Source organism: Corvus cornix, chromosome 28 (assembly GCF_000738735.6).
Source record: "Corvus cornix cornix isolate S_Up_H32 chromosome 28, ASM73873v5, whole genome shotgun sequence".
Taxonomy (NCBI): Eukaryota; Metazoa; Chordata; class Aves; order Passeriformes; family Corvidae; genus Corvus; species Corvus cornix.
The window spans coordinates 2,854,213-2,879,993 of NC_046356.1; the positions used below are offsets into that span (position 1 = coordinate 2,854,213).

General features: G+C 59.8%; 4 protein-coding genes across 7 annotated transcripts; all 4 read left to right on the top strand.

Moving 5' to 3' along the window:
* Nucleotides 1–1,362: 1,362 nt before the first annotated feature.
* Nucleotides 1,363–3,935, top strand: MADCAM1 (mucosal vascular addressin cell adhesion molecule 1). Its single transcript, XM_039566209.1, has 5 exons — nt 1,363–1,493; nt 1,732–1,998; nt 2,125–2,436; nt 2,679–3,260; nt 3,426–3,935. The coding sequence occupies exons 1-5, from the start codon at nt 1,442–1,444 to the stop codon at nt 3,536–3,538; spliced, it is 1,326 nt and encodes a 441-aa protein (XP_039422143.1). The 5' UTR covers nt 1,363–1,441; the 3' UTR covers nt 3,539–3,935.
* A 302-nt stretch (nt 3,936–4,237) lies between these two features.
* Nucleotides 4,238–5,706, top strand: TPGS1 (tubulin polyglutamylase complex subunit 1). Of its 2 annotated transcripts, XM_039566214.1 has the most exons (3): nt 4,238–4,563; nt 4,644–5,154; nt 5,418–5,706. In XM_039566214.1, exons 1-3 carry the CDS (start codon nt 4,238–4,240, stop codon nt 5,538–5,540), a joined length of 960 nt encoding a protein of 319 aa, XP_039422148.1. In that variant the 3' UTR covers nt 5,541–5,706. The 2 variants fall into 2 exon arrangements, with proteins under 2 accessions (XP_039422148.1, XP_039422149.1); XM_039566215.1 differs by having other exon boundaries at nt 4,644–5,510.
* A 649-nt stretch (nt 5,707–6,355) lies between these two features.
* Nucleotides 6,356–11,005, top strand: CDC34 (cell division cycle 34, ubiqiutin conjugating enzyme). Its single transcript, XM_039566216.1, has 5 exons — nt 6,356–6,571; nt 8,813–8,899; nt 9,399–9,496; nt 9,846–9,980; nt 10,096–11,005. The coding sequence occupies exons 1-5, from the start codon at nt 6,395–6,397 to the stop codon at nt 10,304–10,306; spliced, it is 708 nt and encodes a 235-aa protein (XP_039422150.1). The 5' UTR covers nt 6,356–6,394; the 3' UTR covers nt 10,307–11,005.
* A 2,314-nt stretch (nt 11,006–13,319) lies between these two features.
* BSG (basigin (Ok blood group)) lies at nt 13,320–25,144 on the top strand. 3 transcript variants are annotated; one of them, XM_039566212.1, is made up of 9 exons: nt 13,332–13,431; nt 17,427–17,774; nt 19,321–19,477; nt 20,743–20,831; nt 21,283–21,410; nt 21,571–21,844; nt 23,744–23,756; nt 24,084–24,153; nt 24,324–25,144. In XM_039566212.1, exons 1-8 carry the CDS (start codon nt 13,350–13,352, stop codon nt 24,139–24,141), a joined length of 1,149 nt encoding a protein of 382 aa, XP_039422146.1. In that variant the 5' UTR covers nt 13,332–13,349; the 3' UTR covers nt 24,142–24,153; nt 24,324–25,144. The 3 variants fall into 3 exon arrangements, with proteins under 3 accessions (XP_039422147.1, XP_039422146.1, XP_039422145.1); XM_039566211.1 differs by having other exon boundaries at nt 13,333–13,431; nt 23,732–23,756; XM_039566213.1 differs by lacking the exon at nt 17,427–17,774 and having other exon boundaries at nt 13,320–13,431; nt 23,732–23,756.
* The last annotated feature ends 637 nt before the right edge of the window (nt 25,145–25,781 follow it).

A 25,781-nucleotide genomic window follows, 5' to 3' on the forward strand; every position in this document is an offset into this window, starting at 1 on the left:
GGAGGCTGGGGCAGCTCCAGGCACTTCCAAGCCCCAAAACAGAGGAAGTACAGCACAAGGTGCTGGGCTTTCTGGTAACTGCTAATTTCTTGATGTCCAGGAAGGTCCAGGGAAGCTTCTTTTTAAGATAAGGTGGTTCCATAAATGCTCAGCTCTCATTCGGACACTGATCCAGCGGTTTTCTCATCACACCGATGCCGCAATCAGGGTTGTGATGGGAGCGGGAAGTGAAACCCTGGCACCACATGTGTGTCCTCAAAGTTCCCAGACTCGCTGCTGGGAAGAGCCTGGCAGTGTGGGAGCAGCCCTGGCCATGGTTTGTCCCAGGGTTGGGCAGGGGGGCTCTGGCGGCTGCTGGAAAATCCGGGAAGCGGCTCTGTTAACACAGGATGGAAGGAACAAAAACCCCAGCGCCATTAATCACCTGCTTCGGCTGAGTGCGCACATTTGGTGGGGAGTGTTTACAGAGCACTTCCCTTGCTCAGAGGCCTCCTGAACCCTCAGAGAATTAATGGTATGACCTCCTAAAAGGATGCATGGCACACCCAGTGCCCAGAGTAGCCTCTCTGAAGAGTTCCCAGATGGGAAATGTCCAGGTCCTGTGATGACACAGGGTGCAGAGCTGAGCATGTCCCTCTCAGCCCACTGGGACCTTCCCTCAGCCTGGCAGGATGGGATGGGGCAGAATCAGACTCATCTCTCCACGGGGAGCTGGGCCGGAGCGAGGGAGTGATGCCAGACCCGGTGTGAGACCCTGGACCGATGCTGAGGGTCTTGGAGTTGGATAATGCAGGGTGTTCAACACCTTCTCTGTGGTAACACTTTCTCCATCAGTACCACAAGACCAACCCTCACAGGAATATCTGCTTACATCCCTGAAAACACCCTGTTCTAGGTAATCCATGCACCCACCGACAGGGCCGACCACGGGCCCTGGCCCCGCTTTTGGGGCAGGAGCTGACAGAGCCCTTTCCACAGCTCTGTGACCCCAGCAGCTGTTGGGGTCATGGAAAGGCTGGTTTGCCGGGGGCTCTGGGGGAGTGATGTAGCCGGCAAAAAACAGGGATGGAGCTGGATCTGAGCCACATCCCTGGGTGTAGGTGCCTGTGCAGGGGTGGGGTGGGGTGATGGGGTACCCTTCAGGACAGGGACTTTCCCAGGTTTGGGAGGGCTGCCGGCCTGGCCGTCGTCTGGGTGTTGTGTGAGAGCCAAACTTGGAAGAAAATCAGAAACCTCCCTCTGGAAATACCCCTTGGGCTGGAAGTTGTGGCGGTCCTGAGGCCGGTGCTCGTGGGGGCGGTTCCTACAGGGCTTAAGAAGGGCTGAGGTTGGAGCCGGCGGCCAGAAGGAGACAGCCCCGGCCAGCGGCACCCGCTCTCTGGAAGGGGGGAAGGAAGGAAAGAAAGAAGGGAAAACCAGTCCTGCTGCTGCCCTGTGGGTGATGGAGCCAGCTCCTGTCCTTCTCCTCCTCGGCTCGCTGTGGGGCTGCAGCGGTGAGTGCCACGGGGCCAAGAGCCACCCTAATCGCCCGACCCACTGTGCTGCCCGGCCCTGCTGCTGCTGCTCTCCACGCTTCGCCCATGGCACTGTGGCCCCGGGGCTTCCCTGTCACTGAGCCGTGACAGCCACGCTGTCCCCCCGTCGCTGCTGCAGCTCCCTGTCCCAGCGCTCGGAGCTGCGGGGTGCTGGTGATTGTCCCCTCTCCTGACCCTGCACTTTCCTCCTGCCCAGGGCACCCCACTGACAGGCTGGTGGTGACACCGCGGGAGCCGGTGGTGCCGTTTGGGGGCTCGACAGAGCTGAACTGCTCCTTGGCCTGCCCAAGGGGCAAGGTGGAGTGGAGGGGGCTGGACACCGCCCTGGGGACCATCTCCTCCTTCCCCACCCACAGCATCCTGCACATCAGGCACGCCACCGTGGCCACGGAGGGCATGAAGATCTGCCAGGGCAGCTGCCAAGGGCAGCACTACCAGGAAACTGTCACCCTGAAGGTATACGGTAAGCAACTCCCAGCCCGTCTCTCACCGCCTCCCAGCACAGCCCTGGATCCCCGAGGCAGCCCCTTCCCTCCTGAGCTGTGCTGTGCTGCCAAAAATCACCCTTGATGCCGCCACTCCTCTCCAGCCCTCCCAGACACGCTGAGGCTGGAGGCAGCTCCCCAAATCCTGCGCCCAGGACACCCCGCCAACCTGAACTGCTCGGCCGTGCACCTGTATCCCATCACTGGGGTGGCCCTCACCTGGTACCGGGGGCACCAGGTGGTGAAGACAGACTTTGATTTTGAGGAGACCGATGAGGAGCTGTATAACATCGTTTCCATCCTGTCTGTGAATGGGACAGAGGTGGCAGAAGGGGTGGAGTTCAGGTGTGAGGTGACGCTGCATGTCGGGCAGGAGACCTTCACCCAGGTGGCATCTCTGGTGGCAAGCACCAAGGGTGAGTACCAGGAGGGGCTGGGGACCCCAACCCGTGTGTACCCTGCCCTGTGCTCCTCGGAATAGCTCTGCCAAGCAGGAGCAGCCCCCATTTCTGCACCACTCCTGAATCTCCCATCCCCATCCCTGCACCCATCCCTGCCTGTGGTGCCCCTTTGCTCAGGCTCACTGTGCTCAAGGGATGGAGGAGCAAAGGGGCTGCAAGTGAGGTCACCTGTGACCCAGGCTGCTGTGTGTTCACAGCTGTGACGGAGCAGCCGGTGGCTATGGTCACCTCCACAGGGAGCCCCAGCACAGCCAGGCCCGTGGCCACCTCAACACTTCCCCCAGGGCTGAGCATCCCTACAAGTGATCCCACCACAGCACAGGAGCCCAACACTGGGACCACCCTGAATCTGGCTGCTGTCACCAACCCCCCCTCCACAGAGCCCGCTGTGCCCCAGGACCTCATTGCAGGCAGCCCCACGGCACCTGTGGCCACCAACACGCTCCGGCACTCTGGCACGATGGGGACAGGGTCATCTGTGGGGACAGGGTCATCTGTGGGGACAGAGCCTGCCTGCAGCCTGCAGATCTGGTCGCTGCCTCCCACCGGGATGCGGGGCAGGGCCCTGCGCATCGAGTGCCACGCGCAGTGTGCCGGGAACGCCACGGTGCGCTGGCTCCGCACCCCCGCAGCCCTCTCAAAGTACCAGGAGGAGTCCACGGGCAGCAGCTCCACGCTGCGGCTAGACCACGCTGAGCCCTGGCACCAGGGCCGCTACCAGTGCGTCCTGCTCGGCCAACGCGCCCAGATGGTCGGCCTGGAGGTGATGGTCGTGGAAGGTGAGTGGTGGCCTGAGGCCCCTGCCCTGCTCTGCCCTCACTGCTTGGGTGGGGCTGCAGCCCCTCGTGTCGGTGCCACAGTTGGTGCTGGGGGGATTTGCTCACCCCTCAGCATTTGCTGCCCTGGGCAGCGTCGGCTGCAATTACAGCTCCTTGTGTCTGCAGATTCCTTCAGCTTGAGCCCTGCCATTGCTATGGGGACAGCGGGATCCCTCTTGGGGCTCATCGTGGCCGCTGCCGTGTCTCGACGCCTGTGGAAACGATTCAGATCCCGGTAGCAGCTGTCCTAGGAGTGGGACCAACCGACTGATGGCCCCAGCCCTCCAGCCGTGTCCCTGCTGTCCCCCTGTCTGTCGCTGGCTTCGCCCAGCCCCTGGCCAGCAAGGAGTGGGAGCAGGAGTGGGAGCAGCTGCCTGCGGCCACCGCGGAACACAAAGGCTGGAAGGGCAACGAGCAGAGGCGACACAGGGACGGGGCCAGGGACGCTTCCGGGACTGGATCCCCACGGGCTGGCACCGAACACTGGGCTGGGCCCGGTGCTTGGGGCTCCCGGCACCAGCGGACGGGCGGGAGCGCGAAGGCCGCTTGTCCGTCACACCAAAAGGTTCTGAGGCAGCCCCGGGGGCAGCGTGGGCTCGGCGGGCGGGTGGGACCGGTGCTCCAATAAAGAGCTGTTTCTGTTCGAGCCCTGAGCAAGAGTCCTTTGGGACTGGGCGGCCCCGGTCTTGCGGGCCCTCACCGGCCTCAGGACAGCGCACGGTTGCCAAGGGTGGGGCATTTGCCCGCAGTAAACATGGCGGACGCGGCGCCCGCCGCGCTGCCGCTGACAACGCCTCAGCTTTGCCCACACTCAAGATGGCGGCCGAGGCCTCGCCCAATGGCGGCGTTCTCGCGTTGCCTTCCTGCCCACCGATTGGCTGCCAGCGTGCAAGATGGCGGCACGGAAACTTCCGGCCCGGGCGGAAGCGCGCTCCAAGATGGCGGCGTACGAGAAGCGGCGAGCGGCCGCCGCCCCGGTGCCGGCGGGGGGCAGCGGGCTGGCGGAGCCGGGGCGGGCAGCACCGGGGGACGGCGGGCTGGCGGAGAGCAGTGCTGCGGAGTTTCTGCTGCGAGCCGGCGTCACGGCCATGGTGCGGGAGGCGCTGCTCAAGGTGCTGGAGGCGCGGCCCGCCGAGCCCGTGTCCTTCCTGGCCGAGTACTTCGAACGGCTGGTGCCGGCGGAGGCGGCGGCGGAGCCCCCGGGGCCGCCGCAGCGCCTGGCCCGGGCGCTGTGGTACGTGTGCCTGGCTCATCACTCGCACAGGTGCGGCGGGCGGCGGCGGCGGGGGGCGGCGGGGGCGGGGGGCGAGGCCGCCTCTCTGTGTCTGTGCCCTGTCGCGACAGGACGGCCTTCGACAGCAACGCCGGCGCGGCCTACGAGGTGCTGGGGTGCGGCGGGCGGCGGCGGGCGGCGGGCGTGGACGGGCGGCTCTACAGCGAGCTGCTGCGGCGCATCTGCCAGCGCGGGGCGGCCCCGGCCGAGGCGGCGGCCGAGCTGCTGCGCCGCGTCCGCTGCCGCGACCACGAGGCCGTCCCGTTCGACGTGTTCCGCTACGGCGTCCTCACCTGCTGCGTGCTGCTGGAGTTCGCGGCCAAGGCCGACGCGCTGTTCGCCGTGCTGGGCGCTGGGGACTCGGCGGACACGCGGCTGTGCCAGGCTGTGCTGCGGGCGCTGGAGGACGCGCTGGGCGCCGGGCACGGCTCGCGGCCCGGCCGCTACCTGGAGGCCGGCTCCAGGCTGGGCCCCGACAGGCTGGCACTGGCCATGGACCAGGCACTGCAGGAGAGGAAGCTCGGCTCCTCCATGAGCAGGGAGGAGTTCCTGAAGAAAGCCACCGCCCTGTTCATAGCGAAGGTGAAGCCCGTGGAGTGATGCCGGGTGGGAGCAGTGCTGGCTGCGGCCACTGCCGGCCCTGCGGGGCTCCCATCCAAGCTGGACGGTGAGCACGGGGCATTGGCTGGGCGCTGGCTGGAGAGCCCGGGTCTGCCCAACAAGAGATTCCCAGTTTCCACGCTCCCTGCCCCGTTCTGATGGTGCCCAGCAGCTCCGTGTCCCTGCGTGCAGCCTTTCCCAGACATGGCTCCTGTGGCCCAGCTGCATTGGGACGTCCCTTTTAGGTGGTATCCAGGACCGGCATGGAAGCTATGACCTGCGGAGCTGCTTTGGGCAATGAAATGACCCAGAAGGAACAAAGTGTGGGGCTGGGCTGCGGCTGCACATGGACAGCTGGGAAGGGCTGAGGTGGTTTGGGATGTGGAGTGCAGGGTCTGGATGAGAGACATCCCCTTCTCCCGGGACCAGCTGCGTGTCGGGCCGGGGGTTATTTATTTAAACTTGTCTGATCATTATTTATACTGTTCAATTCTTGGTTTGCTGTAAGACATTAAAGCTTTTTATTATTTTTTAGTGGCTAGTTTCTTACCTCCTGGCAGCACGGAGTGCCAGGATGAGCTGCGGCAGTGCCCAGATCCCTGAGGCAAGCTCCGTGCTCAGGGGTCGGTGTTGGCAGCAGGTGCAGGACTATGGAGCACCTGAGTGGAAGAGCCGGTGGGAGGATCCCCGCGGGCTCGGGATGTGGTGTTGGGCGGATGTTCTGCTCCCTGCAGGCAGGACGTGGTGCTGGGCTGGGTGAGGCTGCGGGTGGTGGCTCCTGACGCAGACACAGCTGACGGGATGTGACAAAAAGGGAGGTGCGAGCCGGGGATGCCGGAGGCATCGTTCCTCTGCGGCCGTGCCAGGAGCAGCTTCTGCTCCTGTTCCAGGTGCTGTGTCACACACGTGTGGCACCTGCAGGCTCACCTGGGGCTGCTGTCCGGGCCGGGATTCTGTGTGCTGGAGAGCCCCGGGGCGGCTGCCGCTCGCTGCATTCTCTCGGTGCGACCGGGAGCGCCGGGAGCACCGGCGGGGCCGCCCCGCCCACCGCCTGCCCCGCCCCGCGCTCTGATTGGTCAGAGGCGCTGTGGGGGCGGTGCCCGCGGTGCCCACGCCCCTCACGGGACTACAGCCCCCGCCGTGCCCCGCGCGGCCCCGGTCCCGCCGCCCCCCCGCGCCCCGGAGCGGCCGCTGCGCCCCCCGAGAGCCCCGGTACCCCGGCATGGCGCGGCCCCCCGTGCCCAGCTCGCAGAAGGCGCTGCTGCTGGAGCTGAAGGGGCTGCAGGAGGAGCCCGTGGAGGGGTTCCGGGTGAGGCTGGTGGACGAAGGGGACCTGTACACCTGGGACGTGGCCATCTTCGGCCCCCCGGACACCCACTACGAGGGTGGGTACTTCAAGGTGAGCGGCGGAGGGAGCGGGGAAGCCTCGGGGTGTGGGGGGAGATGGGGCTGGGGGGGGTGAAGTCAGAGCAGGTGGTGTCGGGGGATGTGCTGAGTGTTTTGGGAAGGAGTTTCGGAAGGGGTGAGACCCTGTGAAGTGGCTGTGGGCGAGGGAGGGTATCCCGAGTGGAGGTCGTGACAGAGCTGCTCCCGGGCTTGGGGGGCGTGTTGAGGGTCAGGGAGAGCTGGGTCTTTCTCTGGACACCTGGGGGTCCCTGGGGTTTCGGGGTGGTCCTGGGAGGAGGACGGGAGATGGTGCGTAGGTGGCTGCTACCAAACTACCGAGGGTCCCCTTCGTTGTGAGGAACATTCGGCCCCCTCGGGGGCTCTGCCTCAACCACCCCCTGATCTGTGCGTGCAGGACAGCGGGCTCCAGGTTGCTGATGTTCCCTCTCCTGGAGGGGATCCGGGGCATCGCCACCAGACCAGAGGGAAGAGACAAGTGCAGAGATAGCCCAGGGTGGGAGCAGGGAGCTGGGTGGGGAGTGAGTGTCGTGGCTTGGTTTGGGGTTTGAGGTGGACGAAGGTGTTTGGCGGCCTGACTGCACAGTCCCCCCCTCGGCAGGATGTGTGTGTGCTCTTCCCAGGTGTTGTGCAAGCCGGGGTAGCTGTTTTCTTCCTGTTTCTCATCCTCCCTTCTCCACTGAGCTCTTGTGTTTTCATCCTGTTGCTGTCAGGGTGGGGATGCACTGGGTGAGTCACCCAGGGTTAGCTGTGTTTGTTTTCCCGGGCTGGCAAAGCTAATGCTTCAGAGCCAGGTTTCATCTCTTCACTGAAGTGGAGTTTTAATTCCCTGTAGCATCTTGGCATGAGACCCTCTGAACTCACACCCTTTCAGCCCCTCATGCTCCTGTTGTGTGCTCGAGAGTTTCCAAACTCGGCACTGAGGGTGCTGGTGAGACTGTGCGTAAGAGGAGAGCGGAGGGGCCGAGTCTTGTCCAGCCTGTGGGGACACCAACCTGTTTGTACACAGCAGGGTGGGGTTGTTGCTGTCCAAGCCCCCTTTGGCATCGCTTTGCCTCGGCCGGTTTTGTTCCGATCCCCTCTGACACAACAAAGGGGATTATTCTGCAATGTTCAGCTGTTTGGCTGGAGCCCAGCATGGGGCTGAGTGTCACTGCCCTGCACTCCACACACACAACACGGCCCCCGCTGCACTTTTCCCTCCTCCCACCCCCTGTCCTGTGCCACGGATCCAGTGTCTGGATTCTCTTGTACATGAACTGAGGGAGCAAGAAACGTTCCGGGAGTTGTCGTGTTGAGTCTTGATCTGGAAGTTTGCTCCCAGGGCCTGGAAACAGTTGAAAGCTGAATCAGTCACTGGGAGGTCGTGCAGGGAGAAGCTGCCCCCGTCCTCTTGGATTCTTGGTGCTGGTGGGTCGGGGCAGCAGCTCTGGGGACTGTGGGATGTTGCTGTAGATCTCTGTGCCACCTCAGGCTTCACTCAGAGATGGACAGTGAGCCCCTCTTTGCCCAATCTCAGCCCCTTGGGTTTGGCGGCCGTGGGAGGAGCCGATGGTGCCTGAGTGTCCCTGCTGGAGCCCTGGGCTGCAGCCTGAGCTTCATGTGATTTTATTTTTAGCCCCCAAGCTGTGCACTGCGGCCAGTTTGGACTGGGTCTCTTCTCAGCAGTGACAGGCTATTTTTAGATTTGATGTGTTAATCAGAGCACCAAACACCTGATGCTTCCTTCCCGTGAGCTCTGAAGGGTAAACAGCCTTTTCTCCAGTGGCACAGCCATGGCCTGTCCCTGACAGCAGCTCTGGGGTTGACCCAGACTCTCTTGCCTGGCTCTGCGTGGTGCTGTGAGGTTTGTGCTGGGTTGGCACCAGAGCTCCCACTGGTTCCTCCACATTGGAGAGCACTGGGTTAGCACCAGTGGGCCCTGCAGGACAGGAGGGTATGGGCAGGATGGTGGGCAAGGAGCTGCCGCTGGTCACAGCCCTTTTGCTCACCCCACTCTGTGGTGAGAGAGTTCCCATGGGGCCGGTGTCCGTCCTGCCGCTGGGGCCAGCGTCCGTCCTGCCTGCAGGGCTTGTGTCCTGCCCACAGAACTGGCTGGAGCAGAGGCTCTGTCCCAGCAGGAGCCCATCTGGGCTTGGCAGAGGTTCCTTTTTCCCGGAGCTGTCAGAAGCTCTGTGGTTTCCATCCCTTCCTTCTCACAAGCTGGTGTTCTCATCTCCTTATTGTTCCCTTGCAGGCTCGTCTCCGGTTTCCCATCGACTACCCCTACTCTCCTCCTGCCTTCAGGTTCCTAACCAAAATGTGGCACCCCAATATCTACGAGGTGGGTCCCCTGGGACAGCGAGGAGGCTCTTGGACAGGCAGTGGACACGTGTGCCTCTATTGCGATGGCACTGGATGCAAATGCCAGCCTTTGGCACTGGACACTCGGTGCCTTTGGCGATGACTGCCTGGCACAGGGAATGCTGCTAACGAGCTCATGACAGCCCTTTGCTGTCCCAGCGCAGGTTCCAGGTCAGCCAGGCTTTCCAGGCCTGATGGCTCCCACGCTTGGGGACATTGTGCCTATGCCAAGAGTGGCTGTGGGGCGAGCGACGTGCCTGGCCCTGGGGCCCACGCCAGGGGCAATGCTGCTGGGTATTGGGCAGCCTGACCTGTATGGTGCTGGCAGTTGTGGGGTGCTTGTCCACTTTTGTGTCCCTCCTATGGGACTGACGGGAGAGCTGGGATTGCATCACCTGGCTTCAGCCAAAGGGAAGAGCGAGCGAGGAGATCCTGGGGCAGCAGCTCCTGAGGATCCTACACTTCTCTTGTGCTTTCAGACGGGTGATGTCTGCATCTCCATCCTCCACCCCCCCGTGGATGACCCGCAGAGCGGGGAGCTGCCATCGGAGCGCTGGAATCCCACCCAGAACGTGCGGTGAGGGCTGGGGGGCGCTGCGGGCAGGAGGCTCATCCAAGGGCAGGGATGGGAAGGTGGGAGGACGGGGACAGCCTCCTGCTCCCAAAGTCTGCAGGAGGTGCCAGGGGGCTGTTGAAGGCGCTCAGGCTGTGGGCTTTGCCGAAGAATAGCCAGAGCTTGCGTGGGGATGAGTGTAAGCCTGACAGCCCATGTGCTGCTGTCCCCTGCCTGGCCTGTTCCCCTTTGCTGGGATCTCTCTTGCTGTGGACAGCACAAGGCTCTCCCACGGACAGAAAGGGACTGCTGGCACTGCTGAGGTGCTGCTGACCCTCCTTGGCTCTGACTTGCTCACGTTTATCGATGCCAGAACCATTCTGCTGAGCGTGATCTCGCTGCTGAATGAGCCCAACACGTTTTCCCCAGCCAACGTGGACGCCTCCGTGATGTACCGCAAATGGAAGGAGAGCAAAGGGAAGGACCGGGAGTACACAGACATCATCAGGTGCGTGCTGAGCCTGGGCCTGGCAGCACTGGCTGTGCTGGGATCCTGTGGGACACGGGGTCTGGAGGGCTGTGGTGCAGAGCTCTGTTCTCATCCCCCACTCCTCACCCTCCAGGAAGCAAGTGCTGGGCACCAAGGTGGATGCTGAGCGGGATGGAGTGAAGGTCCCCACCACGCTGGCTGAGTACTGTGTGAAGACCAAGACTCCAGCCCCAGATGAGGGCTCAGACCTCTTTTATGATGACTATTACGAGGATGATGAGATGGAGGAGGAAGCAGAGAGCTGTTATGGTGATGAGGATGACTCTGGCAATGAGGAATCTTGATGGCCCTCTGGCATTGCAAAACTTACTATAAACTGCTGAATTTTACCTCAGCTAGAACAAACTGGTTTGAATTTAGGATCTGTCAGCCCTGAAATTAACTCTCTACCTCGCAGGGAGATTGTTCTGCTGTTGCAAAGGAAATCCCATCGCTCTCTTTGTAGAAAAAGATAACCCCCTATTTTACAAACTTCCTGGGGAGGGTGGGTGGAGAGGGGGAAGCTGTGTTGGGGCATTCACAAAGCTGCAGAAACTGGGATGCTGTGGCTCTGCCTGGCTGAGGAGTGACAACCAGGCCTGGTGTTGGCTGCCCTTTGTTTGGGTATGTTTATCTCCTCTTCAGCCCCATGGGGTAGGGGCAGTTTTGGGGGGCTTTTGGGGGTCGTGAGTGGTTGCTTTGGTGGGGGGCAGCTTGTGAGTGCTGTGTTGTCTCTCAACACCTTTTGGGGTTCACCCTGCAGCCCTCTAGGCTGTCCCCACAGGACCCTTCTGCCTCCCCTGCTCATGATGCTGGCGCTGTGTTCACAGGGAGAAGAGCATCAGGGATGACGTGCCTGGCAGCCACCAGCAGTGGGCATGTGGGGATGGTCTGTTTGTGGTTTTTAACTAGCTGGGAGGGATGGGGTCATGCTGAGTATTTCTGCTTCTGGTTTTCTTTGGACACTATTTAATAAAGTTCTTCCAGGGAAGGATTGTGATGCACAGGTGAGGTTCTGCCCGGTCTGTGCCCAGGCTACAAGGTTTTTGTGTCAGATGTGGACCAGCAAGGAGCAGTGGGTGAATGGGCTGGCTGCTCTCCTGGGGCTGCAGGGCAGATGTGGGTCTCACAGCAACCCTCTTTCTACCTTGCAGAGTGGGCAGGATGGTCTGGGCAAGGTTGCCTCTGGCCTGGAGAGCATCTCTGCCCTTCCCAAGCAACATTCAGTGCCTCTGCCCTGGAGCTGTGGCCAACACTCCATTTCTGCCTGGGCCAAACCCTCCAATGCTGCACAGGAAAGGTGTTTGCCTTCACCTGCCTGGGCAGTGCCTGGCTGTGCTCAGTGGTGGCTGACGGGCGCCCCATGGGCGCCCAGGGCCCTTGCAGCTGCTCTGATCCCACTTGGATGTGCCCTGAGCCCACACACCGGGACTGGCTGGGGCATGTGAGCTCCGGAGGCTGTGGAGAGCTCCCCAGACTGTGGTGAGCTCCCAGCCCGGGGCGCTGCCGGCGCCTTCTCTGGCTGGGATGGGGTGAGCAAGCCCCGCTGCCAGCACCTCGGGGCCAGGGCAGGGACGAGGCCCTGGCAAAGCGCCTCCCTGGGGCTCCTGCCCCCGCTGCACAAAGCTCGTCAGAGGGGTAATGAGCAAAACTTCCCTCGGCTGCTGTCGTGCAAATGGGATCAGGGCTTGAGTGACACCTGCGACTGCACGTGGCGAGGGCATGTGCTTTGTTGCCTTAGGAAATGAGGCTAAAAGGTGAATAGGATTATTGTCGCTTTATTCAGGCCTGGCAAACGGCTTCCAAGGTCACCTGGCCGGCATACAGCAGCAGCAGCAGCCCCCGCTGCTTGCTCACAGCCGACCCCTCTTTCCTTTCCTGGGGGGCTCTGTGCACCCCCAGCAGCCTCCCCCCACCCCTATGGGCACGAATCGCCGTGCTCATGTGCCCTCTGCCTTTGCTGGCTCTTTGTGGGCAGTTTCCTCCCCAGTGCTGGATGCTGGAGGCCGCCCAGATCAGGACCAGTTCCTCAGCCTGCGGGTGCCATGGGCACCATACTCCGCCGAATTTCTGCACCACAGGAGCCACATTGCAAATCCCCCCCAGGGCAGGGGAAACAGGGCCAGTGGATGGGGTGGGCGGGGCATGGGGAAGAAATGCTCTGGGAGGAGCTGGCAAATCCCCGTGGAGAGCTTGGTGGGGACTGGCGCCTATGGCCCCATTGTTTTGGCTTTTCCTGCCCCCCTGCCCAGCACCCCCGGCCGTGAGTGCTCCTCTGTGCTCCCATGGCTGACTCAGTCAAGAGCTCGCTGCTGGGATGCAGAAGAGTCGGACACAGAGCTGCTGTCCTGCAGAGGCCTCTTTGCCCCAGCCGCCTTGTTGGTTATTGCCTGCCCGGCCCCTTGGGGTTATCAGGCAGTTCCAGATGGGCTGGAGCTGGGACTTGAGGCCCAGCACCCCCTGGCCCCACGGACTCCACGGTCCAGCTGAGAGCCCGGGGCCAGGTGCGTTCCCTGCACCTCGGGGCAGCCCTGACCACGGGCTGTAGGCGCTGTGCCGAGGGCCGGAGGGGGCTGCTGGACAGTGCAGCCGGCCAGGTCCCGGTGCGTGGGTCGGCAGGTTTGTCCTGGCACCGGCCCCGCGGTGTCCGCAGGAGCCATTGTCTCTGCCGGACTCCCTGCGCTGAGGAAGCGCTGCCCGGTTTCCTTCCCACACATCCCGCTGTGCGGGGGACCCGTAGGTGGCCCTGACTCACCCCGTGTGCCCCCGGGAGCCTCCGGGAACCTCCGCGTGCCTCTGGCACAGCCGTGCCGGCTCCTGGCCCTGCCTGGGGACCCGCCTGCCCGAGCGCCCACTGGCTCCCCCGTGACTGTGCCCACGCTGCGCCCCGAGCGGCCACATGGCCTGGGGGGCGCGTGGGTTCCGGTGCTCCCCCCCGGTGCGTGTGTGCCCCGGCTCGCCAGGGCCGGACACGTGCAGGCCCGCTCCACTCCCCCTCCGCAGTCTCGGACCCGCCCGGGGCAGCGGCAGGACCGGAGCCAGCCCCGGGACCCCCAGCCCCGCCCCCAACGCGCGTCCCCATTGGCTGCCCCGGCCGGTGGGCGTGGCCACGGCGGGACCGGCCCGAACCGGCTCTGCCCGCGGGGCCCGGAGAGAGGCGAAAGCGCTCCGTGTGATCTTCTCTCTGATTGGCCGCGCCGGGCCCAATGGGCGTGGTCTGATGGGCGCTGCGCCGTGCGATTGGCTGACCGGAGGGGCGAGGGGGCGGGGCCCTATCTGGCCCCGCCTCCCCCGGTGTCCCGGTCGCGGTTATAGCGCGCGCGCGGCGCGGCGGGGGCGCGTGCGGAGATGGCGGCGGGCGCGGCGGGAACGCGCGCGGTCCTGGCGCTGCTCGTCTTGTGCTCGATGGCCGCCGGCGCCGTGGGGACAAGTACGGACGGGGCTGGGGGGGCTCCGGGCTGGGGGGGCTCCGTTCAGGCGGCCCGGGGCGGCGGGGGGTTCGTGGGGGTCCACTGGGGGCTTCGGGAGGGTCGGACGGAGGGGTGTCCTGCGGGGGCTCCGAGTGGCCTTGGCAGGATCCCGGCCCCGTGGGTGGGCTCCGGGCCGGGTCCAGGAGCGGCAAGCGTGGGGGGAGGAGCGGCGGCGCGGGCGCCTGCGGCGGGGCACGTCCGCGGCGGGCGGGGCCGGGGCCGGGGGAACGGAGGCGCCCCGGGGCTATCGGGGGATGGCCGGGCCGGGCCAGGCTCGGCGCTGCTGCCGGGCAGTCCCGGGGCTCGGACGGATGATGCCCCGGCGCACCGCGTGCTCACCGATCTCTTTAACCGGAGGGGGGGACGGGGTTCGCCGGTGCTTTGAGCCGCGCTGGGTTGTTTTCTCCTTAGGAAAACCGAGGAGTTTATTCCCCCGCAGCCGCTTCTCCGGTTTCCACGGCTGAGGAGCAGCACCGGGTCCCCGGGCTTTAAACCCTAAAGATGTTGACGATGATCCCCGGGGCGGGAGCGGGTCCGGTGCGGGGCGGCGGCTCCGGAAGCCCCCGGGTGGGCGCTTAAAGCGCTTCCCGCAGGGGTGAGCGGGGTCTGCTCTGTGCTGGGGCTCCGCGTTTCCCCTTCTCCGGTTTCGGAGGAGCTTATGGCAAACCCGGCCGTGTTGTCCCCGCAGGACTCCGCAGCCTCTGGATCAGCCCCTCGTGCACGAGGTGCAAATGGAAGAGGCTCGGTTTGGTCGCCAGTGGCAAGCAGCTGGTCCTGGCTGTTCAGCATGTTGGGTACTAAACAATTTGTAGCCTGTTTGTGCTTAATTCAGCATAGTAGAACCAAACTCTAAGAATGAAGGTGAAAGAGTGGGAGGATCCTGGAAGTGTCTGCTCTGATAGTTTCTTGCTACAGAATTACATTTTAATTCTGCGGGGCAGAGCCTCCTCCTAAACCTCGCACTTACCACTTGGAGCTGCCCAGGTTGGCTGCATCCCGCTCCTTCTGTGGCTCTGAGGGTTTCCTCCCAGCACCCTCCTGCATGGGGACTGGCACCAGTGGGACATGGAGGAGGCAGTTCCTATCCTGGATCTGAAAAGCCCTGGAAGGACGAGCTGGCCCATCAGTTGTGTAATGCCCATGTCCTGCCTGGCCATGCCTGAGCTTGATGTGGAGCTGTGCTGGTGCCTCGAGGGAACAGAGTGGGGGCTGAAAAGTGGGGCTTGGCCTCTCAGCACTGTTTAGGTTTGGATTTATGGAGCAGACTGGGGTAGCAGCTCACTCCAAGGACCAGTGGGTTGGAGCATAGGTCGCTATGTGCCTGGACTCTGTGCCCTCAGGGGGAGGGACTCTGACTTTGACCTGGCTGTGTGAAGCTTAAGGGCAGATTTTGCAGCTATTTTAAATGGTAAAAAGTGTTAAATCTTCAACTATCCCCTCCCCAAGCTGAGAAACAAAGGCCAGGCAGGAACAGGTACTCTATGGGACAGTGGGGCTCTGGCCGAGCTCGGCCACCCCAAGCACGTCCCACTGCTGTTAACACCCCGAGGACTCCTCCCTCTGCGGGGGAGAGAGGTTGTTTTTAGTTTGAAGGTGACTCTGGAGAATGTTATCTGGTCTCTCTGCCTTCCCTGCTGTCCCGCTGGCTCAGATACCGCGCTGTGCCTGGGGAAGCATCCGGCTCAGCTCTCTGAGGAGCGTCTGGGCTTTGGGAACCGAGTCCCACTTGCAGCCCGTCACCCTTTGGAAAATGTGGCAGCAGCCCTGATCGATCCCAGTGGGTTGGTGCTCGCCACGCTCCTGTGCCTTGGGCTCGACAGGCGCCTTCCCCAGCCCAGAGAGCCCACGACTGGGATTGCCTGCTCCTGGCTTTCTGGTGGGGACAGGGAGGACATTAATCCCATGGGAATGCAAATGGTACTCGCTGTTGCTGCTGCTTGCTGGAGCCTTTTAACCTGTCTGAACTACATGAGGTACCCTCTAACTCGGAGCAAATAACCTTGCACAGCTTATTTTGTCAGCGTACAGTAATCACCTTGTAGCTGTAAAACCCTTGATCTTTAGCAGCTCCCGCTTTAACTCGGGCCGCAGCTGGAGCGGACGGGCTCGTACAAGTGCTGTGGGCTGTTCCAGGGCTTGTCAGGGTTGGGAGTGTTTGATCACAGGCCTGTGGTGTGAAAAACACCTTCTGGCACGCAGGTCAGTGGTTCTGGGAGTGGAAGCCAGCTGATACCCCCATCCCATAACATCTCTGGGTACCCCTGAACCTCCCACTTGGTTAAAATTAGTGTCTGCCTTCTGAGAGTGCCTTGGTCACAGATGAGGGTCCTTTCTCTTTCAGGCACGCTTATTCTTCAAGACTTTCAAAGCTTCAGTAGGTAAAGCTAGTTTTTCCTTTGAAAAATGTGGAATTGACTTCTTTAGGAGTCAAGCTTAGCTTACAGGCTAACTTGTGTCTTCCTTGTGTTTGAGCAAACTTGGGTTTGTGACACTGATTTGTTCCTACTCTCACAAAAAGCAGCCTTAGGATTTCTTGTTAAAACATCTTCAGGCATTCAAAACCCCCCAAAAAACTCTCCTAAGCCCACCTCCTCTGTGCCTGTACATCACGGTGCATCCGTGGAGGGTTGCATATAATCACAAAGTGCTTTTAACTGAGCAAATTAATTCCTGGAAGATTCTTAGGGTGTGAGCTGCCTGTTAGCACAGGAAGGATATGTCTCAAGCTGAACTCCTTCTTCTGAAATGTGGCTGGGGGTGACTGGGGGTGAGTCACGTAGTGACCTCAACCTGTGCCTGATGGCTTTTCCCAAAGTGGAACTGCTGAGCCTCCCTTCCTGCCTGCCCTGGGAAGGGCTCCTGGAGCTGTGGCCACTGCCCCATGCCTGCCCTGGAGCCCAAAGGCGTTTGGCAGCTTCACTCCCTGCAGCTCACGGACTGACCTTTGGACTGGCTGATTCCAGCACTGAACCCTCCGGCCTCTGGCTGCAAGGCAGAGTGAAAAATACCCAAATTCCAGCCTGCAGCTGCTGCCTGCGCCTCTGGTCTGTTTGTTGCCAGTTCAGCTCTGCAGGCTGGTCTTGCCCGAGATGAAAAGTCAGATTTCACTGTTTGTATGACAACAAATTTACACATTTCCTCGCCTGGCTCGTGACATCTTGCGGACTGCAAGACTTTCCTCCTCCCCTAGAAAAGTTCTTACCATTGGGGTTGTGCTCAGGAGTTCCTGCTGGGCACCTTGGGGAGCTGAGGGATGGAACAAGGGTGTGAGCAGGCGAGGGGCCGGTACGTGTGGCTGTGCCACAGCGCAGCGAGGGGGGGCCTGGGCCCCAGCCAGCTCTGAATTACAGTCAGGCAGCCCGGGGCTGTGCAGCGAGGGGGAATGGACACGTTCCTCCTGGGGCCACAGGGGCACAGTGAAGCCCTTTTCCCATTGGGGTTGTCTTAATCAAACTGGCTGGGAAGGGGCTCAGTCAGGGTCCTGCTGCCTCGCTGTCCCCAGCCTTCCATGGTGAGGTGATCTGTGCAGCACCTTGCCAGAGCACAGGCTGGGGAATATGCAGGCTGTGTAAGCTCTTGAAACACAGATCTGGTCTTTCCATCCTGAACTGCAAGCACTGGGGGCTGGACAGGGGTCAGGGAGCGTTGCAGCCCTTGGGCTGTCCCTCAGAGCAGGTGGGCGATGCCAGGGGTGTCCAGTTTGGATAGTGGCGCACACCAAGTGCTGGTTTTGTCTGCGCTGGTTTTGCAGCGGAGCCACAGGAAATGCAAGCGAGCAGCCCTGTCTGAGCCAGGCAGAGTTCAGAGTGTGGAGGGGAGGGAGGAAGGAAAGAGTGCACTGATTTGGAGAGACAGTGTGCAGCCTCTTCTCAGTCACCAAGGGTTATTTTTGCTTGTGGAAGGTGAATTCTTGCTTTGCACTAACACTTTGCACTAATACCTCTTCAACTCATAGCTGGTTTTATAAAGTCACCGCTGTCTCAAAAGAGACTGACTCAGGACAGCGTGGAGTTGTACTGCGAGGCGATTGGCAATCCCATCCCTGAGATCCAGTGGTGGTTTGAGGGCAACGACCCCAATGAGACCTATGCTCAGCTCTGGGATGGCGCACGGCAGGACCGTGTCAAAATCAACGCCACCTACAACCTGCACTCTACCAGCACCATCTCCATCGCAAACCTCACGAGCGACGACTCGGGCATGTATGAGTGCCGGGCTAGCAACGACCCCGACCGCAACCACTTGTCGAAGAGCCCCAAAGTCAAGTGGATCCGTTCCCAGGCGAACGTTTTTGTCATCGAACGTGAGTGGCCACGCCGAGGCCTTGGCACTTGCTCGGACACTGGTGTCTTGAGTCTCCCGCCATGCTCACCCCTGCACCTGTGTCCTGTGGCTCCCGAAAGCTCCCCCCACCTTCCCACCCCAGCTGTAGAACTGAGAGACTCCCACCCTCTGTCAATCTCCCCACCACCTGTGACTTGACCCGAAATGGCCCTGCTCAAAAAGGGTTGTGGCTTCCCAACCAATTCGCCCTCCGGCAATCCCGCGCCTTTTTCCGGAGCCAAAGAACCTGGAACCTGCCGCTTATTCCCGAGCGCCTCCAAGCCCTGGTGCTGGCTGCAGAATTGAGCCTCGATTCTGTGGTCGACTCTGCCCTAACCACCACTGACCAGCGGCCCCTCCCTGCGGCTCGTACAGCTCCCGCTCCTTCCAGCAGCCCTGCTTTGAGCTCGCTTCCGTGCTGGTGAACCCAGACTGTTGGGGAAACAAATCTTGCTTTGAGGTCTGAGATTGCAACCATTTTTGAAATGGCCGTGTCTGCGTGACACTTGAGTGTGATGTTGTTGCTTGTCCCGTGGACGTGGCCGGGTTCCCTCTCGCAGAGCGAGCGGGCAAACGCCGGAGCGCCCCGGCTGCTTTCGGTGATAGAAACCTGGGAGGGAGATTAAAGTCCTGCTGAGGTCTTCCCATGAATCCTGGAGTTAGGAGAGCTGCCTTTTCAGCAGGAATCTGCTAGGGAGTACGGGACTCCAGCAGAACCCTTCTTCCAGTGGAATTTGGATAGGAGGAAAAGGAAAATGCCTGTCAGCCCTGGCAAAAACTGTTCCTTCCGAGGGATGGAGATGGGGTGGAAGGGTAGGGACTGTAGTGGCACCTGGGGCTGTGTAATGGTGCAGCTGCCTTCTCGGACAGCCTCCTACAAGTAGAAATGCCTGAGTCATCTTAGGCTGCATAATTTACTGCTGCCTGGCACATCGAGGCCCAGGACCTCTCGGAGTCATGGCTCTGTGTTCTCCCTGGAGTCATTCTAACTAAACCCTTTGAGCTGCCTCAGGTGACGCACGTATTGCTGCCACATGATCTTGTCTGCTCTCCCTCACAACAGAGGGTCCTGGCTGCCCTCTGTGCTACCTGGAGGTGTCTGAAGCCACTCAGGTGCTGGGAGGTGTTGACACAGGAGCTCTGTGGCGGCTCACAGCAGCAGAGAGCCGTGCTCTGCCCTTCAGAGTGACCTTTTCCATTGCTTATTGAGCACTGGGCTCTGCTGGGGCTGCACCCGGGGTAGGGACAGCGGAGGCTCCGAGTGATGCAGGACACGGCAGCGATCCTGCTCGTGGGGGGAGCAGCTGCAGGGCCAGCGTGGCCATCCCAGGTCCACTCAGGCCTGGTCACCTGGCGCTGGGGACTCTGGTGCTGGCACAGTCAGGTCTGGTAGGGAGCTCTGTGAAGGTAAGTGGAAGCTGGGAATAGAGACAAGGAGCCGTGGGGTTTGCATTGCAGGTTCTTGGGCACTACGTTGGCTCTGCCATACCCCGGGTTAACTTAAATCCAATTCTTTATGAATGCAGGTCCAGAAATTGCTACTCAAGTCTCTGAGAGTTCTGGCAAGCTGACCCTCAGCTGTAATGTGTCTACACCACAGCTCGCCATCATGGGCCACAAGTGGATGCACGAGGAGAAGGTCCTGCTGCAGGATGAGGGCACGAGTGCTTTCACCAGCTACACGTGAGTGTCAGAACCTGAGCAACGGGCAGGGCAATGTCAGAACCTGAGCACGGGCAGGGTTTTTTCCCAGAAAGCAGCTGGTGTTTGCTGTCAGCTGGAGCCAGGGCTGAGTTCTCACAGCCCTGCTGATGGGATGGGGCTTTGGGACTGTGGAGCATAAAATGAGTTAAACAGAGTTTTGATAAGGCCCAACACTCTCCTTTATGGGGAGGAGGGGAGCAAAAAAGGGGAGGAAGGGGCAGTTTTGTACCACAAATATCATCTTAGAAAGAGATTTCCTGATTTTAAGGAGGTCTTCAGCTGGACTCTGGTTATTCAGTGTTCCAGAGCTGTTCCCCCAGAGTTTTGAAGGAACCCTGCTCTGGGCAGGCCACCAGCTCCCCACTCCCTGTGTATGGAGTGAGAGGCTCCAGTGCATGTTGTCTCTCCTTGGGGCTTTATGTCCTTTCCCAGAGTCCAGCCGTTCTCCCAGAAGGAGCTGGGGAGCTGTGGTGGGCCGTGGTCCGTGCTGGGTGCGGGAATACCGGCCTTATTGTGGCAGTGCAGTGAGCTTTCCTTTCTGATTACAGTCAGGCCTGGCTGGCACTGACCCAGCAGCTGTGGAGGCATCGTGTCCCTTTGTATGGCAGTGCCGACGTGCCTGTCTCCCCATAGCAACAGGGAGCTGAACAAGGATTAAAGTATTTATAACCCAGCCTCCCTCGCGTGACCTCAATTCCTCAGCTGAGTGGTTTTTGGAAGTGGGAAGCGCCGTGCACGGCAGAACTAACAAACAGCCCCTTGTCCCAGTGCAGCCATGGGACAAACTCTGTGGGCCCCTTCCCTCGAGTGGGTATTACTGAGCAGCAGAATGGGATGTTTGTTGCAGGGCTGCATAATCCACTAAATCTCATTGCAGCAGCTTTACAGGAAGGAGAATGTGAGAGTTTTTCCCGATGTGGGGATCAATCCAGAGCAGCCCAGCGTGGGTGATCTTTGGCACTGCTTTGCCCTGTGTTTCACTGGGCTGGAACAGTGATCACTGGCTTGACAGACCCGTGTCACGTGTGGTGCACATGGAACCCTCTTCTGCCGCCCTCAGTGTGTGAGGAGAGGAAAGCTGGGTTGCTGTAGGTGCACGGTGCAGCACAAATACTCTGCTGGAATGGGGGACATTTACTATGCAGGAGGTTGCTGATGCTTGTGGGTATGTGATTCCGTGGGTCTGGAGGTCTGTGTCTGTGGATAAGTTGTGCTGGATGCTTACCTGAATCCCATTTTTGTAGAATCAATGGGAAGAGGGAGGAGCACTCCGGCATCTACGAGTGTGTCTATGAAGCAAACCCGCAGATAAGAGGACAAGTGAATATTTCGGGTAATTTTATCTGTTTGCTCCTGGGGTCTGAGGAGGGGCGTGGGGAAGCGGTGATCTCCTGACCACTTTGCTGGGGTGTCTTTTCAGCTGCTCAAAACGCTGCTCCCAGCCCTCATCTGGCTTCAGGGCTTTGCTCTCTGAGAGGCAGTGCCCTTATCAGGCCATTCCAGCGTCTGCAGGGTCAGCCCTGAGATCCCGCATTAAACCAGCCTTCTGTGGGCATGTTCCCACAGGAATAATGGACAGAGATAATACCCACTGGACAAATCTGTTAGAGCCTTTCCTGAAGCAGCTTGATGCACTTTCCTCTCTGAAAATGCCAAACTAGTGAGAGGAGCAGCCTGACTGAGGTTTTGGGGTAGCTGATTTTGGTGAGGTGGGCTGCAGGAACCACAAATCTATGTGATTTCTCTAACGAGATGTCCGAATTTTTTTTTTTCGTCTTGCCTAGTTGCCCCTCAGGTGGTGGCCTACAAGAAGTCCGAGCATGGGAATGAGGGGGACACAGGTGTGCTGGTCTGCAAGAATCCCTCTTTCCCTGCTGTCACCACTTGGTCCTGGCACAAAAGTGGCCACGGGGTGAGTGCTGTGGTTTGCTCCTTCTGCCCTCCTGCCTACCTCACTGCCCAGCTCCTGTGCCACCGGAATTGTTGCAAAGCTCAGCTCTCCCAGCACGGAGGATTTCTGTGGTGGTCAGTCAGCACTACCCTGAGACCCCTCTTCTTCCTCCTCCCTCCAGCTCCTCGAGAACGCCTCTGGGCGATACATCATCAAATCCAGTGGCAACAAGACAGAGCTACGCATCCTTAAACTGGATATTGAGCAGGACACAGGCGACTATTTCTGCAATGGCACCAACTCGTTTGGCACCGGGGATGCCACGGTGAACCTGCGCGTCCGCAGCCGCCTGGCAGCGCTCTGGCCCTTCCTGGGCATTGTGGCAGAAGTCCTCGTTCTTGTCACCATCATCTTCATCTATGAGAAGAGGAGGAAGCCAGATGAGGTTCCTGATGGTAAGAGGCACCTGGGTTTGAATCTTTCCGAGGAGATCAAGTAACTTGCAGGGTGCAGGCAGGATGGGCTTGTAGGGAGTTCTGAGGTCCCTTTCTCAGAGGAGGGGTGGTTTGAGGGTACTTGAGAAGCCAGTCTGTACCATGCCACTTCAGCCGTGAAGCTGCCTGTAATTGTGCTGTTTCACAGTCCTGCAGTGAGATCTGGAGCAAGAGAGGATTCTGTGCAGGTCAGCCTGACCCTTTGCCTCACCAGTTCCTCTGCTCTTTGCTCAAGCGCTGCCCATGAGTGTCTGTGGGGCTGGATTTGCTTTGGCAGCTCCCACACTGGACGAGGTGGTTTGTAAATAAGTGCCAGAGCTTTTGTGGTGCTGCAGAACTGGGAGGGACTGTGTCAATGGCTCTGTAAGACCAGGCTTAGCTTAACTTATGTTCAGTTCAGGATGTTTTGGGTCATCAGATCCACATATCCTGGATCTCAAAGACCCGGTACTATGTTTAATCTGTTCTGGAAGCACCAGCTCCTCCCTTTCCTTATCAGTGAGGATCTGCATTGTGTCAGCTCACGGCCTCCTTTATCTGATCCCGTTAACAATGCAGTGTGAATGCTCTGTATCCTTCCTGCCCAGGATCCTGCAGGGCCCCTGGCCCCCTGCGAGGGAGCAGGCTCAGGAGAGGTGCAGCAGAGGGGCTAAAGATCAGATCCCTCCCCTGACTTCAGGGCTCTGAATTCCACTCCAGGCAGTTTCACAGGCAGATGTTTTGCCCTCTGACACACCTGGCTGGAAGGCAGGTGCTGTCTTAAGGATGTTGTAGCTGCATCTTCCAGCAAAAACACTGTGGTGTGATCTGGTTTGTGATGGCATCGGTCCAGTCCAGGTCTGTGGGGTGCTGACCTGCCAGAGCTGTAGCAGATGCTTTGACAGACAGGTGAATGTGCTGAAATGTCCTGATGCTCCTTGGCCAGAGGAGCTCAAGTTCCCAAGTGCTCCTGGATGAGGATACAGCATCACACCCCTTTGGTAAACACACACGGCTTTACACTTCCTTGGGATAAAGTGGTTCTCTCTGCCCCAAAGTCTCTGTAGCTTTGCCCCTCCTGAAAGGTGACAGTGAGGCCTGTCTGACCCAGTTCCCCCCAGTACTTTCTGTGCACTGGACACTCCTGTCACCTGACATGGGGTGGGAACAGTCTGGCCTGTCTTTGGGGTGATATCCTTGCTGGTGTTACCTATCCACTCTTCCTTTCTCTGCTGCTGGGTGCCACCTCACATGGTAAGTAGAAGGTAGTTCCAGCCATGTGTCTGCCTCCGTCCTCTCACCAGCTGTGAGCAGATCCTGGTGCCCAGGGCAGCCCCAGTGCCCGGAGCGTGGGACTCCAGGGCATCCAGGGCTGGAGAAGAGGTGATGGGGAGCCAAGGAGACAACTGGGAGCCTCCTGCTGGGAGGTGGGAGATCTCAGGGAGCTGGTGAAAGGCCGCAGGGCTTGGCACGTGTTGGCAGAGGTGTTTCCTTAGCTGTGCTGCTCAGAGCGTGGTGTGCAGTGTTTGTTTTGATATCACAACATGTGGGGAGGGAGAAGGGCTTCCTGCTGCTGCTGCTTAAAGCCCCATTCCTGAAACATCCTGTTTGGCTTCCCCTTTTTCTGCTGTGAGTATGCTGGGATCTGGGAGCCATCCCAAGTCCTGGTGCTGTGGGGACGAGCACAGGGGATGGATCAGGGCAGCCAATCTCACCAGAGGAGCTCTACCCTCCCCACTTTTAAGTGGTGGTGGAATGGCTGCCTGGAATGCAGTTCCCACTGCTTTAAGGGGAGGCAGAGGTCACTTTGCATGTCCTCTTCCCTGACTGTATTTTGTTTTTTCTTTCTGTGCTCTCCTGAATGTGAAGATGATGATGGAGGCTCTGCACCACTGTGAGTACCTTGCCTCTTCCTTTTTTGCCAGATTTGTACTGGCAGATCCCATCCAGCCAGGGAATCTGCTCCGAAGATAAAAGCTGGCTGGTGTGGGATAATACTCAGTGTGCTGGGCAGGGAGATGTCCCCCCATGGTTCATTTAATGTCCCCATGTGTGAACCACACATACCTGGGGGTGGCACCTGGGGTGGCACCGGTGCCTGACACTGCTCTGGGATCTGATCTGCACCCTCTGCTTGGACCAGAATGACATTAATGGGTGAGGGGTGGTGGTGGGGGAACTTTCTGCTCTCCCTTCCCTCAGACCCCTTCTCCCTTCCCAGGAAGAGCAATGCCACAAACCACAAGGACAAGAACGTCCGCCAGAGAAACGCGAACTAAGAGCAGGGCCGGGTGAGTGCCAGGGCAGAGCCTGGAGCAAGAGCTGCAGTGTCTGAGTCTGCTGAGGGTCTCTGGGAGAAACCAGAGGCTCTTCTGGCCCACCATGGGCTCCACCAGCCCCTTCTAGCCCAGTACTGGTGCAACAGGGTTTATCTAACTGTTTTTTCTTTCTCTCCTGCCAGGTGATGTGTAGATGAAGAACTCGTCTGGACAATTTTGTTTTCTTCTAATTTTTTGGTAAAATAGCACCATGGAATATTCTAGTGCGTCCTTGCGATTCAGTTACTTCACTTTCTAAAGAAACTTAAGTTGTAGAGTATAAAATACACTTTTTTTTTTTCTTTTTTTTTTTTTTTTTAAAGAGTCGTGGGAGGGTTTTTCTACCTGTAAATGTAAATCCTTTGTTCCTGGTAGTCTAGATCTCTGGCTGTCTCTGTCCTAGGTTATTTCATGTTGGTACAGAGTGGGGAGGGGGGGGTGGGAGTGCAGCTGTGTCCCACCTGCTTGTGGGGGTGAGGGAGGCGCTGCTTTGGTGGCTGTTGGGAGACGACCTGATCTGACCAGAGGGCTCAGGAAGAGGGTTCTATGTCTTTCCCAGTGCGTCACCAGGAGCAAGGCTGCACCTTTCCCTGGCAAAGGGCACGTTCCTGGCATGTCCCTGTCAGAGAGATTCCCAATCAGCTCCTGCCGAGCTGTTCTTGGTTACTCCAAAACAAGCAGCCCAGGAGCTGGACGCTGGATAAATGATTGCTGTAACTTATTCCATGGGTTGTTCATGTCTCTGCAGTGGGGAGGGGCAGGCTGAGCCGGGGCTGGGGGTGGTTTTAAGGTTTTAACAGCGCGTGCTTGTGCTTGAGCCATTGCGGTGTGTGCGTGACGTGAGGGGCCTGTGAACAGACAATTGCTCAGGGGGGAGTCTTAACACCTTTACTGCTGGGTAGCATTGAACTGTTCCATCTGTTAACACTTCACAAATAAAGATGATTCCTCTCTCTTTTTTCCACCTCTGGACTCTGGTCTCTTCCCTCCAGGCCCCCTGATCCTCTGGCTGCAGAACATGATGCTGTGTCTCGGTTTGGTGCCAGCTCTGGCTGCCCTCTTAATTGCTGAGGAGATGCAGCTGGACGGGTGTAAAAGCCTTCATGGAGGGGAGGGAGGGGTGTTCCCGGCTCTGCAGAGCCTGGAGGAGTGTGGGGCCCTGGGGCACACGCCTGTGTGGGACAGTCTCACCTTACCCCCCTCCACAGTTCCTCAGGTCTTGTGCCTGTGGGCTCAAGGATCAGCCCCAGCCTTGAGGAGCCCTCAGAGGCCCTGCTGTTTGTGTGTCTCATGCTTCTCCAAGCAGGCTTTCTAGGTTTGTTTGGTTTTTTCCTGCCCTTTGCAGCAGGAGAGAGCAAAGGTGTGAGATTTTTGTGCCCAGAGCAGGGCCCTGGGGCCAGGACAGGATCTGGTGGCGAGTCCCTTCTCTGCTGCCAGCCCTGAGCTCAGGGGCCTTCTGCCAACATTCCTGCCCCTGGACAGGCAGCAGAGGCCATGGGCTACCCTGTGCTCCCAGCTGGCCTAAGGTGCCCCTGCCTGCTCTGCTCCTTGCCAAGTGACTGAACCATGGCCTTGCTCTGTAGCCAGACACTTGTCCCTGC